Raw genomic sequence first — 16029 nt, forward strand, 5'->3', positions numbered from 1 at the left:
CTCCATCCGTTGTGCCCTTGATGCAGCTGACACCGCCTCCAGGGCAATAAATACTAGCGTCCTTCTGCGTAGGCATGCCTGGCTAGGCATTTCAGGGTTCAAACCTGAGGTTCAGAGTTCCATCCTCAACCACCCCTTTGATGAGAAACACCTGTTTGGCCCTAATGTCAACGTAGCCCTCGAAAAAATGAAAAAGGACACAGACACAGCAAACTCTATGGGAGCCTTGCAGTCACAAGCTCCCAGGCGCTCCTTTCGCCGTTCCTCCTTTAGAAGCACCACCAGAGGCTACTCCTCTGTCAGTGCCTCCACTTCCTACAAGGCCCCTACCCAATCCACCTTCAGTAGGGGTTACCAAAGAGGCAGTTACAGGGGTAACAACAACACAGGCAGAGGCAAAACTAACACCTCCCGCTCTGCCTCCACCCCCACCCAGTGAATTCCCTCCACTCCCCCCAGACTATTCCACTCCAGTCAGGGGCAGACTCCACAATTTCCTTCCTGTCTGGGCTACCATCACCTCAGACAGATGGGTGCAACAGATAATTCAATCAGGCTACTGTCTACAACTAACATCCTCCCCCCCCAACCATTCCACCCAAAGAGCGCCCAATGTCACAGGAACATTTGTCACTTTTAAAGCAGGAGGTGATCTCCCTCCTATGAAAAAGTGCAATAGAACCAGTTCCTACCCACCAACAAAACAAGGGAGTTTACTCCCTATATTTTCTCATACCAAAAAAGGACGGCTTTCTAAGACCCATTCTGGACCTCAGACCCCTAAACCAATACATACACTCAGACCACTTTCACATGGTCACACTCCAGCAGGTACTTCCTCTGCTCTCCCAGAACGACTTCCTTGCCACCATAGACCTCAAGGACGCCTATTTCCACATTCCCGTTCACAACGCTCACAGGAAGTTTCTCAGATTCATAGAGGACGATCAGCACTACCAATTCAAAGTACTCCCATTCTGAGTCACCACAGCACCACAAGTGTTTACCAAATGCCTAGCGTTAGTGGCAGCAAACCTGAGAAGACAGCACATCCACGTCTTCCCATACCTAGACGACTGGCTCATAAAAGCCAGCTCATACAACCAGTGTGTACAACACACTCACGCCACTATCCAACTACTTCATGACCTGGGCTTCACAGTAAACTACGCCAAGTCCCATCTGCATCTGCATCTGTCCCACGCACAACAATACCTCGGTGCCACCATAAACACCTCGAGCGTTAGCCTACCCCAGTCCCGCCAGGATAGCAAGCATACAGGCTCTTCGTGCCAAATTTCAACCACAACACTCTCTTCCAGCCGAGTGTTTATGCAACTTGTAGGGATGATGGCCTCTTGCATATTCATAGTACCTCATGCAAGACTCCAGATGCGTCCTCTCCAAGAGTGCTTAGCACGTCAATGGAACCAGGCTTAGGGTCAATTATCAGATCTGGTGTTGGTAGACGGTCGTGCCCATCGCTCTCTGCAGTGGTGGACCACCAAAAACCTTTCCAAAGGGAGACCGTTCCTAGAGCCGGTTCCTCAAATAGTTCTAACTGCGGACGCATCGCTCTCCGGCTGGGGAGCTCACCTGCTACATCACACCATGCACGGCAGGTGGACACTTCAACAAAAGTTACTCCACATCAACCATCTCGAGTTACTGGCCATATTCCTAGCCCTAAAAGCCTTTCAAACACACGTCTCAGGCAAGGCTGTCTTAGTCCGCACAGACAACATGACAGCAGATCTGTTGAGCCGTCAAACAAAACAGATCCGCGAGTGGGAACTCCCTCTACAAGTTCTTCAACCATTCTTTCAAATGTGGGGGCAACCACAGATAGACCTCTTCGCCACCCACGAAAACGCCAAATGCCCAAGCTTCGCCGCCAGATCTCCACACCCATTGTCCAAAGGCAATGCGATATGGATGAACTGGTCAGGCAAATTTGCGTACGCTTTTCCGCCTCTCCCACTCATTCCATTAGTGGTGCACAAACTACAGCAACATTCCCTAACTCATCCTAGTTGCTCCGACTTGGGCCAGACAACCGTGGTACACCACATTGCTGGAACTCTCCGTAGTTCCGCACCAAAAGTTACACCTCTCTCCACGCCTCTTAACCCAGAACCATGGAGAGATCAGACACATGGACCCAGCTCAGCTCAACCTTGCAATCTGGCTCCTGAAATCCTAGAATTTGGTTACCTTAATCTTCCCCCTGACTGTATGAACGTCATTAAAGAAGCTAGACGACCTACCACTAGAGCTTGCTACGCAGCCAAGTGGAAATGTTTCGTGATCTATTGTCACAGCAATAAAGTCAATCCCTTAGATGTGTCTATCCAACACATCATAGGCTACTTACTACACCTACAAAGATGCAACCTAGCCTACACGTCTATTAGACTACACCTTGCTGCCATAGCAGCGTATCTACAAAATAGACAGCATCTATCACTCTTCAGAGTACCTGCCATAAAAGCCTTCATGGATGGTCTTAAGAGAATAATTCCCCTAAGAGTGCCACCCTCACCTGTGTGGAACCTAAACATCGTTCTCACAAGACTAATGGGGCCTCCATTTGAACCTCTACATAAATGTGAGCTTCAATTTTTAACATGGAAAACTGCTTTCCTTGTAGCCATTACTTCGCTCAGAAGGGTCAGTGAGATACAAGCACTTACCATTCAGGAACCCTTTCTGCAAATGCATCACAATAAGGTTGTTCTCCGCACTAATCCAAAATTCCTAAAGTCATTTCTCCCTTTCACCTCAATCAATCTGTGGAACTGCCCGTATTCTTCTCGCAGCCACAAACCATTGCAGAAAGAGCTCTACACACCCTAGATGTCAAAAGAGCTTTACTCTACTACATCGAGAGAACACAACCTTTTCGTAAGACCAAACAACTATTCGTGTCTTTCTCACCACTACACAAAGGCAACCCCATCTCCAAATCTGGGATAGCTAGGTGGATTGTTAAATGCATACCGATTTGCTACCACAAAGCAAAACGAACGCTATCTGTTCCCCCTAATGCCCACTCTACACGTAAGATAGGGGCTTCCATGGCATTTTTAAGGAACATCCCCTTAGATGATATCTGCAGAGCAGCTACATGGTCTACACTGCACGCTTTCACTAAACACTATTGTGTAGATGTGCCAACTAAGCAACAAGCTAGTGTGGGCCAGGCTGTCCTCAAAACATTGTTTCAAACAACTGCAGCAGATACTGGTGGTCGCCGCTAGGAGCGAGTACTGCTATATAATCTATGCACAGTGTGTAATCTGCAGCTCATATGCCTCAAACGGAATATGCTACTTACCAGTATGCATCTGTTCTTGGCATGTAGAGCTGCAGATCTACACACGCCCACCCGCCTCCCCAGCTACCATTATCTGTTCCAGTTTTATCTTATTTAGATACAGCACACATGGGCATCTTTCCTCTTTCTTACAAAGCTCTATCATTTACCCGCTGGCGAAAAACAATCTGAGGATGGAGCCGAAGCCCATGCGTAATATGATCCAAAGGAGGAGTCACATACCTCGTGACTTCCAAAGACTTTCCAAGAGAAAAACAACTGCAACATCCGGGCCCAACACCAGATGGCGATCTATGCACAGTGTGTAGATCTGCAGCTCTACATGCCAAGAACAGATGCATACTGGTAAGTAGCATATTCCTTTATTACGATTGATCCCAACCTACTCCTCTATCATACTAAAATTACATCCAGACTACAAACATATTTCAAACATACCTCATTAGTACCTCAACTAATCCCACAAAATCAGAAACAAAACCATCTAGTTAAGAACCCTAGGAATAGATCACAACATGTCTTAACTTGGGGTACATGTAACTAAATACTATTCAAATACAATATTGTCCTTTTCGTCGTTGTGAATATGTATTCCTACTGCTATTCTGTTTGTGTGTGTGTGTGTGTGTGTATGTGTATGTGTGTATGTGTGTGTGTATATATATATATATATATATATATATATATATATATATATATATACCATAGAGTTGCTGCGCTTAGCGGTTCTCTTCCCACGGCGTCGGCGCCCGCTAAACGGCAGATTCAAATAGAGTACTTCGCTCCGCCTCAATGGCAGAACACTACAGGATGCGGCACACCAGGAGACAGCACTAATGATTGTGCACCAAAGTTAAGGACGACGCATTCTAGAAACTAAACCCTCTAACCATTCCATTGACCCCATTCCCGGTGACATTGCCATTGACTTTTACACCCACACACTCCTCTACTGGACCAGTCTGATAAACCTCTTCCTCAACCAAGGCTCCCTTCCTGCTGTCCTTAAAACAGGACAGGTTACCCCACTTCTTAAGAAACCTTCTGCTGATGTAAAAGATTTCAACAACTTTCGCCCTATCACCAACCTTCCTTTTCTTACTAAACTCACAGAAAGTTGTGTGGCGGAGCAACTTTCCAAACACATCAAGATCAACTCCTTGACTAATTCCAATCTGGTTTTACCCAAGGTTACAGTACCGAAACAGCCCTACTTCAAGTGAGCGAGTGCTTGACTCTGGTGAATCTTGTCTCCTGATCCTACTTGACCTATCCGCAGCCTATGACACTGTTAATCACAACACTCTTTTGAACACTTTAAAGCTAAGAATGTGTTTTGAAGGCACAGTGCTCTAATGGTTCGAATCATTCCTCTCGGGCAGATCCCAGTTGATCAAAATAGCTAATTGTCTCTCCACTTCAATGGCTGTTGGAATAGGTGTCCCTCAAGGCTCAATCCTCGCTCCCACTCTGTTCAACCTCTACATTGAACCGCTGGGTACTCGCCCAAGAAAAATCCTGGATCCATTATCACCTATATGCAGATGACACCCAAATCTACCTAAAGGTTTCTTCCACTCATGACATTTCAATCCTCAACACCACACTCAACTCCATCCACCACTAGCTGTCTAATCATCAACTAATACTAAATCCTTCCAAAACAGAATTCCTTCTCCTCTCAACCTCAATATCTCCTCCTCCTACACAATCTTGGATGAACAATCTGAACATTCTCAACAACAAGCCTATCATTGTTGACAGTGACAAATCTCTAGGCGTCAGCCTAGATAAAAGGCTCAACTTACAGTCCCATATCAATTCCATCGCCAAGGATGCAGGTTACCAACTGCGCCTTCTCTGGGGAGTTCGGCGCTTCTTTCCTGAACAAGACCTAAAAACCTTGGTCCAATCATTTATTCTTTTTCTAGATTGGACTACTGCATCTCTCTCCATGTTGGCCTCCCCAAATACCACTTTTCCCCACTAAAATCCATCCTCCACTCAGCAGCTCGCTTTGTGTATGGGGCTAAAAGAAATTATCACATCTCACCCATACTGTGGTCTCTTCGCTGGCTTCCTATCGGAGCAAGGTCAATTTACAAGATTAGAAAAAACACAGTTATGAGTAGGGTCTGAGGCAATATTTAGAGACCTAGCCTGGATAACCTGCCCCAAAACAACTTATCTACAACACAAATATCCAAGGGTCTAAGAACAAAACTCTGAACGCTGTGAACTTTAGAGCAGAACAATATTTGGGTATGCGCCAGCTATCTTAATTAAGATCATTAAAATGGAAAGTCCTATTTAAGTAAACGGATTCCCATCACTCATCGCCAGGTGACATGCTTCATCATCTGGGTCTCTTCATTGATGTCACACTAGTGACACGAAGGGCTGCAACCTCATCAGAAGGATGGGGGAGCCCGAGGATGTTTTGTGAGAGAGTAACCAAACTCCTGTCTAACCTCCCAGAGGAGAGCGATTGAGTATGAGTGGGAAAATAATGCAGTGCACAATAATGTGATGTGCAAGTTTAAAATTGACCTATGAGAAACCCTGCCTTTATTAGTGTTCCTCACAGCCCAAACTAAAAACATTGCAAACGACAGTCTGTAGCAAATAACTGTCTGTTGTTCACATATGGAGAACTTTTCATCCAGTGCCGCCTTCACGACCATAACTATATTGCTACTGCAAGTGTGAAAAAATATGATATAACTAAAAAGATATTATCAATATAAGTACACTTGAAACGGTTGGAACAGATACAACCGAGTCACCTGCAATCAGGAATGTACACTCCTTCCTTCTGCAAATCCCGTACTGCTGACGGTTTCTGTAACACAGTGAAGGAAATAGGCGCAACAATTTTAGTATGCACAAAGATCACACGTTCAAAACAAAACATTCATTGTAGTGACATTATATTGATCATCTAAATAAACCCAATAATGAGTACATGCAAAAATAGTTCTTACCCGAAATGCATTAGGGGGATACCTCACCTCACCTGGCAGCAGCTCAGGGAAAAAAGGAGGCACCGCTCTAAGGGAAAGAATGGGAAAATGCCACATTCATTTTGGTATCCCACTAATCCCAACATCCTATAAACTACCTCTGCATCGTAGAAGTGACATGTAAACACATACAACACATAAATTCGGCTGTTTTATCTAGCACTCACATGAGGACAACTGTGTAAATGTATTTTACTTCTGTTTCAACCTAACGCTGTCACCTTTAATTTTTTTACAATATAAATATGCAACCTGTTAGCGTTATAACTACATATTGGTAACTTGTTAGTGTGATCAGCCTATCTTGTGTACCTGTAACTGTATATAGGTAATTTGTTAGCGTGTTTAGTCTATCTTGTGTATCTTTTGTAATTTACCTCGCACTCATTTGAGGTCAACTTTGTAAATATGTATTTTACTCCTATTCTAACTAAACGCTGACACCTTATATATTTTTTACAATATAAATATGCAACTTGTTAGCATTGTAACTGCATATATGTAACGTTTTAGCGTGTTCAGCCTATCTACTGTAACTGTATATATGTAACTTGTTAGCATGTTTAGTCTATCTTGTGTACCTTTTGTATCACCAGATCCTTGACACAAAATAATTAAAAAAACAATTAAGGCTGGATCTGCCCTTCCATGAATCCTCCCCCGTTCCGCTCAAAACATTTTTTCTGGATACAGGAAAGGCTCTCCCATCCACTTACAGCCCTTCCAATGTATTCATTCATTTTTTTATTATCACTGATCTCTCACATTGGGTAATGGTGGTCACTGCAACATTTTCCAGTGCCAGACGGACTTCTTGTATTCGCAGTCCTTCACGGTTAGATGTTCTGAGAGTGTAAACCTTTGAGGGACCACTGTACACCGTTCGTAACGTGCTAAAAAAGTTAAACATAAAAAACATCTCACTGGTCCTGGGTGCTCCATTGCCAAGGAAATTTCAGATGTGTAAAAATATAATTCAGATTAATGTGGCAGATTTATTTAGAATGTGAGATTAGGTGGGCAGGAAGGTTTTCCTCCTTCTTGTGTGGGATAACAAATAGTCATGTCTGTTTTAGTATTTGTAATTCTAGAACATTTCACAGTTTGATACAATACCCAATTGGAAGAGGTGTTAATCTGAACAAAAACGGTGTTCTCTTATGAAAAGGCAGGTTTTATTTTTATGTTAGTTGCTATAATTGCTAAATGTCAGACTGTTTCACACTAAAATATGTTTATGATCTTTTTTTATATAGTGAGGATTCCTTTCCCACCCCGGCCTTATCTTCCTTTTCCTCTTCAAAGACCTGGATATTTTCCACCGCCACTGCCTCCAGAGACACGAAGCGAGCCAATGACTGGATTAACGCAGCCACCTGAAGCTCTACAAACAGAAGACCCAAAGCCTCAGGAGGAAACTTGATATTTTTTTTTTTAGAAAGAGAACATAGACTGAGAAAGTAGTTTTCTATAGTTCTAAAAAGCCTTTTGTTAAATTTAAGTAACATTTTACTTAAATATAATTAAAATATTTTTGCTCAAATTGAAGCTTAAAATAGAATATTTCTCAGGATAGAAGTTTGTACATAAGGGTGATTTAATTGTGAATATTGTCAATAAATAATCTCTATTGTACAAGCTGTTTTCTGTTGCTTATTATTTTAAATTTAAATATTAATTTATTTTGAGAAAAGGATCGAAGAAGTTTACAAAAAAAGAAAACAAGTTTGTTTTTTGGGAAGCGGATTTCCGAATATACTTGCTGAGAAAAAGTTTTCTCTGCATTCTAACTGCTGTATTTCTGTACAAATTGTTAACATGTAATTAAATAGGTTACGACATACCCAACTTACAATGTGTATTTAAAATAATAAACCTAAGCTATTTTAAAGTATTTTTCAGTTTCCTTTACTTTAACCTTTCTCTTTTCTGCTAACATTATAAATACTCCAAAATCTGATTCCCCAGCTACAGATGACAACTTTGATTGGAAATATCTGATCCAGACATCTAGCCACAGATTCCTTACCTATAAACATCTTGGTGTCAGGTTGGATCCAGAAGATTTTTGATAGCAGTACCCCTGCCCGCCGATAGGTGGCGTCGGTAGACTCTGTGTAACGTCATAGGTGTAGGATTCGTTGACATCATGATATCCGCATCGTCTATATAGGCGCCACCCCGGCGCTGTCAGTTTTTTTCTTTCTGCGCCAGTCAGAGCAGATCTGTCGACGTGAGCTCCCCCATCACTTCTTGATAGACTTTGTACGACTTTTTGTCAAGTCCTTTGTGTGGAGAGATGTCCAAAAAGACCTCAGGGTTCAAGCTGTGCGGCGCCTGTCACCGCGCCATGTCAGTCACGGACCCCCATTTGGTGTCTCTCTAATACTCCGAGCACGACCACGACATGATGTTATTCTCTGATTGCTGGGCCATGGCTTTGAGGGAGCGGTCCTTAAAGCTAATCGCGGGCCAGCGTACGGCGCCACGGAGGTCACCTCGTTGATCTCGCTCTCGGTCCCAGTGTCTGGCGAGAGGAAGGTCCGAGCACCGCTTCGGGGGCGGGGGGGGCAAAGTCTTTTTCCTGTAAGTTCTCACGGTCAGGTAAGAAGCACCATAAAATGCACAAGAAGTCGAAGCATGCTTCGACTTCGCCCTGTGTTCAGCGCAACGAGACATAGGTCCCTCTGCGTTTGAGGCCTCGCTCTGCGGAGCGGGTGTCTGGGATGGTTCCGCGTTTTCCTCCCTTTCCAGGGCCAGGAGTTACCCCTGCCCAATTAAAAGAATTTTATGATGCCATGTGTGGCATATTTGGGTGGCCTAACCCTGCTGAGGCGCCTTTTGGCCCTGCCGGCTCAGCTTCAGGAGATCCTGTGTGTTCCGTGCCTCCGGCCTCCTCTTGTATCCATCCCTGGATCCGGACCGGCGATGGTTGTATCTCTGCAACCTTCCCCACCGCTGCATCCAACATTGAGGCCCTCAGCGTCACCAGCGCCACCTCCCCCATCGTCATTCGAGACGACGCAGAGCTGGTTGGGCACAATACTGTTCAACATGTCTTATTCTGAAGGGTTAGGAATGTATCATGTTTTCCCACAACCCAATCAAGACCTGGACTGGTGTGAGGGCCTGGGTGATGCCAGCGGCCTGGACACTTCTCCAGATTCTGGCATGCTGTCTCCCCCTAACCTGACTACGGAGGAGGGATGTCTGGTTTTTCAGGGGATATCCAAGGTAATCTATTGGACATAACCTTTAATGGCTCCTGTCTCTTCGGAGACAAGGCAGACTCAGTTCTTGATCGCTTTAAGGACTCGTGTGCTACGGCAAAGTCCCTAGGCCTCACTATATCATCCTAGCCTGTTTCTGCTTTTCGACCCTTTCGCAGCTACGGAAGGGGGTTCCAACCCTCCTCCAGCCAGAGGACCCCGCAAGTTCAGCAGCCTTTATGGGGACGCGGACGTGGTTCACCCGAACCCCATGGGTTGGGTGGCCAGAAGTGAGCCAAGCCACAAACCCCTCCTCCGCTGAAAAACCTTCCTAGTCTGATACCTCTGGATCATGGACGTCCAGTTGGTGGCAGGATACGCCATCACCTCCACCTCTGGCGAGATATTACCTGGAACAGGTGGCTGTTGCAAATAATCTGAAGAGGTAACTCCCTCCCCTTCGAGACTACCCCTCCCACCATGCCTCCAACTTACAATCAACTGACAGAGGATCACTTTGCCTTACTCTGCGAGGAAGTCAAGACTCTCTTGGCCAAGAGAGCTATAGAGAGGGTTGCCGGGCCAGAAATAGGCTGTAGTTGCTATTCCCACTATTTTCTGGTTCCAAAGAAGGACGGAAGCCTTCGTCCTATCGTAGACCTCAGGGCCCTCAACCACTTCCTCAAAAAGGATTAGTTCAAGATGCTCACCCTTGCTCAGGTCTTGTCTGCTCTGGACCAAGGAGACTGTATGGTAGCGTTGGACTAGTAGGAAGCCCATTTGCATATCCCCATGCTGCCAGCCCATCGTCGCTATCTGTGGTTTACGGTGAGCCACGAGTACTTTCAGTTTACCATACTTCCCTTCGGTCTCACCAGTGCCCTTCGGTGTTCACCAAGGTGATGGCTATGGTCGTCTCCCACCTCCAGACTATGCCGGACCTGCATACGCTGGGGTTCACTATCAATGGGCCGAAGTCACACCTGACTCCCTCTCAGACGCTCCCTTTCATCGGAGCAGTTGTGGACACATTGCAGTTTCGGGCTTATTCTCCTGAGTCCAGGATATTCAGGCTATGATACAGATGTTTCAGCCTCAATCCTGGATTTTGGTGAGAATGACTGAGGCTGTTGGGCCTCATGGCCTTCTGCATCCTGCTAGTGAACCATGTCAGATGGCACATGCGGGCCCTACAGTGAGACCTGAAGTACCGGGGGAAATCTTACTGACCTAGTTCAGATATCGCAGGGCGGCGCGGATGACCTGTGGTGGTGGCTGACAAACCACGATTGGGTCAGAGACAGAACCCTCTCCCTTCCCCACCCAGATCTCACAGTAGTGACGGATGCGTCCCTTCTGGGGTGGGGTGGCCATCTGGGAGAGGTGGAGATCAGAGGACTCTGGTATCAGGCGGAAGGCAAGCTCCTTATTAACCTGTTGGAGCTTCGTGGCATCCCATTGGCACTGAAAGCCGTTAAGCTCAGGCTAGTTCAGGTGTTCACAAACAACACTACCGCCATGTGGTACTGCAACAAGCAGGGCAGAGTGGGGTCATGGACCCTCTGTCAAGAGGCCCTGCGTCTCTGGACCTGGCTGAAACAACAGGACATTTCCCTGGTGGTTCAACATCTGGCTGGTTCTCTGAACGCCAGAGCACACTAACTCAGCTGCAGGTGCCTTGCGGGTCACAAGTGGTGTCTCCATTGAGAGGTGGTGCAAGGTCTCATTCAACAGTGGGGAGAGCCTTGGTTAGATCTGTTCGCCTCCGTAGAAAACACACAATTATCAGCAGTTTTGTGTGTTAGAGTTTTCAAGCCAGTTCTCGCTCGGTGATGCTTTTCATCACAAGTAAAGCACAATCATCCTGCATGCCTTTCCGCCTATACCACTCCTGCCCAGAGTGCTCAAGAAGATCAGGAGCGACCGACCCCAAATCATCCTTGTGGCTCCGGACTGGGAACGGACATTCTGGTATCCCCAGCTTCTGCAAATGAGCATGGCACCTCTGATCAGGCTGCCTCTTCGGGAGAATCTTCTGTCGCAGCAGCAGGGGAGGGTCCTCCACCCGAACCGGTCTACTCTCCGCCTCCTTGCGTGGAGATTGAGCGGCAACAGTCGACTGTTTTTGACCTTCCTGCCAAAGTCTGTGAGGGTTATTCTGGCAGCCAGGGATCCCCCCACTAAGTCGGTATACGCCTGCCAATGTCACAAATTTCGTAAATACTGTACAGAACAGTCTGTTGACCCTTTGACTACCTCTCTATCAGATATTCTTCTTTTCATTCTCACCTTGGCCCAGCAGGGCTCTGCTCTGGGCACTCTGAAGAGGTGTGCTTTTCTTTGGCTGCCAAATCAGCCATTGCTTTTTAAAACACCTCTTGTACAGAGATGTTTAAAGGGGCTTACCCATATGTTTCCCCTTCTCCTTTTGTTATGCCCCAGTGGGCCCTCAATTTGGTCCTTACCTTTTTGATGTGTGTGTGCACCATTTGAACCTCTGCACAATTGCCCCTTCTGGCTGCTCACTATCAAAACAGCCTTTTTAGGGGCAATCACTTCTGTCAGGAGGGTGAGCCAGCTGCAGGCACTGTCATCTCGGCCTCCTTACCTGACCATCTTTCTGGCCAGAGTAGTGCTCCGCAGTAGGGCATCCTTTCTGCCTAAGGTGGTTACACCTTTCCATCTGGCCCAATATGTTAATCTGCCCCCCCTTATATGCACCTCTGCATCCTCCCAAGGAAGAGGAATGTCTCCACCATCTGGATCCAAAAAGAGCGTTATCGTTCTACCTTGATCGCACTGTATAGTTCTGGGTCGACGGACAACTCTTTGAAGGGTACATTGGAGCAAAGAAGGGGCGAGCTGCTCAGAAGAGGACCATTTCACAATGTGTCATTCTCTGCATAAAGATATGTTACGCCTTGGCAAAGAAACAACTCCCTGTAGCCCATTCTATCAGGGCAAAGGCAACCACCACAGCATCACTGCACACATTCGTCAGACACTACTGTCTGGATTCTCAGGTCCGCTGGGAAGGCCTCTTGCAGGATTTCTTAAGTCTGAACAGATACTCAAGCAATACCAGCCACAGAGGAGGGACTGCAGAAAGGTTTCAGAGGTAAGGAAACTGCGGCTAGATGTCTCCATCAGATGGACAAGTTACTTACTTTCAGTTACGCCTTATCTGGTAGAGACATGATCTAGCCGCAGGTTCCTTACCGACCCACCCATCCTCCCGCACAGCGGATTGGTTTAGTGCCAGGGCTGTTTCCCCTTCAGGACCCTAGTTGTTTTTTGACACACCACGGTCTGTGACTTCATGTCTCCGCACTTCTGGTGTGGAAAGTCGCGCAAAGTACTGATGTCAGCGCCGGGGTGGCGCCTATATAGACGACGCAGACTTCACACTGAACCTGACGCCTACGATGTCACATGGAGTTGACTTACGCCACCTATCGGTGCCCAAGGGTACTGATATCTAAAATCTTCTGGATTAAGCCGGACGCCTCAAAGGTAAGAAATCTGTGGCTAAATCATGTCTCATGTCATGCGCATTACCGAAGGTAAGTAACTTGTCCGTCAAGGTTTTTGACACACTGTACATAGCACTTGATGGACTGTTGAAAATTCAACTTTAACTATATTAAGGAAAATGTTTGGAGCATGTGCTGCAGAAGATCACATTCTTTGCGTGCTCCTGCAATCTACTGCTAGATGTGTACTTTGCTAGTTTTTCTTAGAAGTGAGGGTTGTGAGGTGATTCGTGATCCTTCCCATGAAACTCACAATGCACAGCGACATAGATTTAACCTTAGACTATTTTCTTCTGCTATTGGGTTGAGATGTATTTTCATAATTTTCGAGGGGAAATGTCCTTTAGGACAAAGCCAGAATAACGCTGCGCCTTCACAGCACCTTCAATATACCAAATGTGGCTTTAGCACGCATTCCTTCAGCATGCAAGTCATTACAAATACTTGCTTTAAGGAGGGGGGGGGGGGTGCATTGGTGGAATGGTGTTGGATTTAAAGTCCCAACACCTTCTGTACTGTTTTGCAGACTGGAGATGGAATAGTAAATGAAACAATTCCAAAATCCAGCGCCCCTTAAAGCAAGTCGTTATAACAACTTGCGTGCTGAAAGAATGCGTGCTGAAGAGTAGTTTGTTCTAATGATCGTGTTCCGAAGGCATGCAGGCTAACGCATGCGGAAAACTGTCATACATTCATTTTCATGTGCTCTGGGACAGTCACTCAAGAAAACCAACATCAACGACCAAAAACTCCCACATACAAGACTTTTGTGCTGACAGCGACCACTTCAGCATGACAGATACGACCACAGACACTTTCAGGGAGAGGGTATATAAAACAATTCTGTCCAGATTTCAACAGCAAATTCCTGTGGTCATACCAGCAGCCGATATGCAACCTTTGTTTAACAAGAGAACACAACAAGTCTGCTGTTGGTATTGCAAGGCTTTTTGGTGCAAGAAAACTATCCTTGAAGAGATAGAAAGGGGTCCATTACAGGATACTGCACTGAAGCTTTCCAGAGCCACAGTCGCGACAAGGTGTCAAGGGAACTTAAATCGGATGGAGAAAGGGGTGTGACGTCTGAAGATGTGTGGGGAGCAAAGCACCAAGTATGTATCCACTAATGACTCTGGCCTCAGAGTGCAGCCATTTCTGGGGCCCTCTATTATACCCACTCGGAGGAGAACGATAACGCTAAGGTTTACACAAAGACTATGCACAAAGGATATTCCCCCCCCCCGGGTTCAATCTCGATGGTGCTATTCCTTGCTCTGGAGTAGATGGTCCAAAGACAGCACTGCCTCAAGCCCAATACCAACCTAGAAGAAACAGACTCTCAGCCCACTGTTCCTGAGGCAGTTTGACCCTGAAAGAAGGTTCCGGTACTGGATGCACAACAGACCAAGCTTGGAGGGCAAGATCTACAGCATAGTGTGTAGTCACCAAGAGACCCTAGAGCGGTAGCCTCAATGCTTAAATACCAAACCTCAGCACCAAGAGTCTGCCCAGCTTGTCTCTGATTTGAGATAGAGTCCGTAGAAACCCCCTGAGGCCAGTGTAGTGACCAGTCCTATTGAAAACATAGGGATTCAAACAGATGTATAGCAGAGGGGGATGTTTGAGGCATGTGTGGCTGTAGATTTACCTGCTTAGCAAAGGTCTGCCATCTAGTGTTGGGCTTGGAAGTGTTCAAGTTGTTTTTCTTTCGAGTCACGAGGTATTGTGACTCCTCTTGCTTGCAATGCGCATTGTCCTCTATTCGATTGTAAGAAGACTGTTTTTTTCCGCCTTCGGGTTCAGTCGTGGACTTTTCTGCTTCATCTCGACATCATCAAAAAACTAACATTTAGGCCTTTACCGTTGGTATTGTCATCAATCACGGTTACTCATAGCTTACATCGGTCGCCCGTCGACCCTCTCTAGCTGACTGAGGCATGAAGGGCTTTCGCTCTTCGGGGCAGATCCTGTTGCAGGGATTCTGCACACATACAGAACTATGCACAGGAAAATAGGACCTCAGTGAATAGGGGTATACCAACCTAACACATTAGTACCCAAAATCCCAAACCGACTAGCTATAGTGTCTTATTCGTTCTCCGTCTACAGCGAAGCTACCAATGATTAGGCAACCCAGAACACGTCACTCTCTCTTGGGAATCACGGGAGACAGACAACTCTTTCGCTCGCTCACTCGTACTTGTCCCCAATGCAAGTAATCAGAGACGGGGTATAGTTTAAAATTTTTATTTTAACTAATGCGTTCTATGGTACAGTACACGTGCTGTTACTAGTATCAAAATGCATAAACACAATATAGTCCGCATTGACACAATTACATAGAATACAAACAGGGATATCATTTTATAAATACAGTGGAGACCTGACCTAACCACCCTCCCCGTTGTAAGAAATAGTTTATTATAAGAAAAAAAAGACCGCGGGGCTTTGTCAGCAGACCCCATACCTCAAGGCCTAGATGAAAGGTTCATATCGCAGGGTGAGCACAGCTCTTCTCTCTAGAAAGGTGTCTCTACAAGTGTGTCAAAACATGTTTAGCTTGCAATATTAAAGCACATGATTTCCAGTAGTGCAGCTGTGGGTAGTATGTTATGTCTAGGTGCATGGGACTGATCAGAACAGAATAACATGGGGCATTGTTGATCGACCTTGTACCTCGTGTGCAGACTTAACCTCAGAGCACAGCAGAGAATGCGAAAAGCAGACTACTCATGTGAAAGGTGCACAAACAGTCTTGCGAAATATATGCTTGCAGTGTCGTGCGTAAAAGCAGCCTCATGGCAGCGAAGCTCATGCTAACTTAGCAAATGTCGACAATGGACCCATAAGCTATACTACACCCTCCCCCTGGTAAGTCCATCGTATGTAGGTATAGGACGAAAACAGAGTTCAAAAAGCTTGAGCAG

The 16029-nt window shown here is 45.9% G+C and overlaps 1 protein-coding gene across 6 annotated transcripts in view; it reads left to right on the forward strand.

The window, feature by feature from the left end:
• MIA2 (MIA SH3 domain ER export factor 2) overlaps positions 1-8252 on the forward strand; it is a 635554-nt gene extending 627302 nt beyond the window's left edge. For all 6 annotated transcript variants that reach the window (XM_085626929.1, XM_085626930.1, XM_085626931.1 and 3 more), the window contains exon 29: positions 7617-8252. In XM_085626929.1, coding sequence (XP_085483055.1) covers positions 7617-7783 — 167 coding nt within the window. In that variant the 3' untranslated portion in view covers positions 7784-8252. The remainder of the gene's footprint in view (positions 1-7616) is intronic.
• The last annotated feature ends 7777 nt before the right edge of the window (positions 8253-16029 follow it).

This window comes from Triturus cristatus, chromosome 9, assembly GCF_964204655.1.
Source record: "Triturus cristatus chromosome 9, aTriCri1.1, whole genome shotgun sequence".
NCBI classification, from domain to species: domain Eukaryota; kingdom Metazoa; phylum Chordata; class Amphibia; order Caudata; family Salamandridae; genus Triturus; species Triturus cristatus.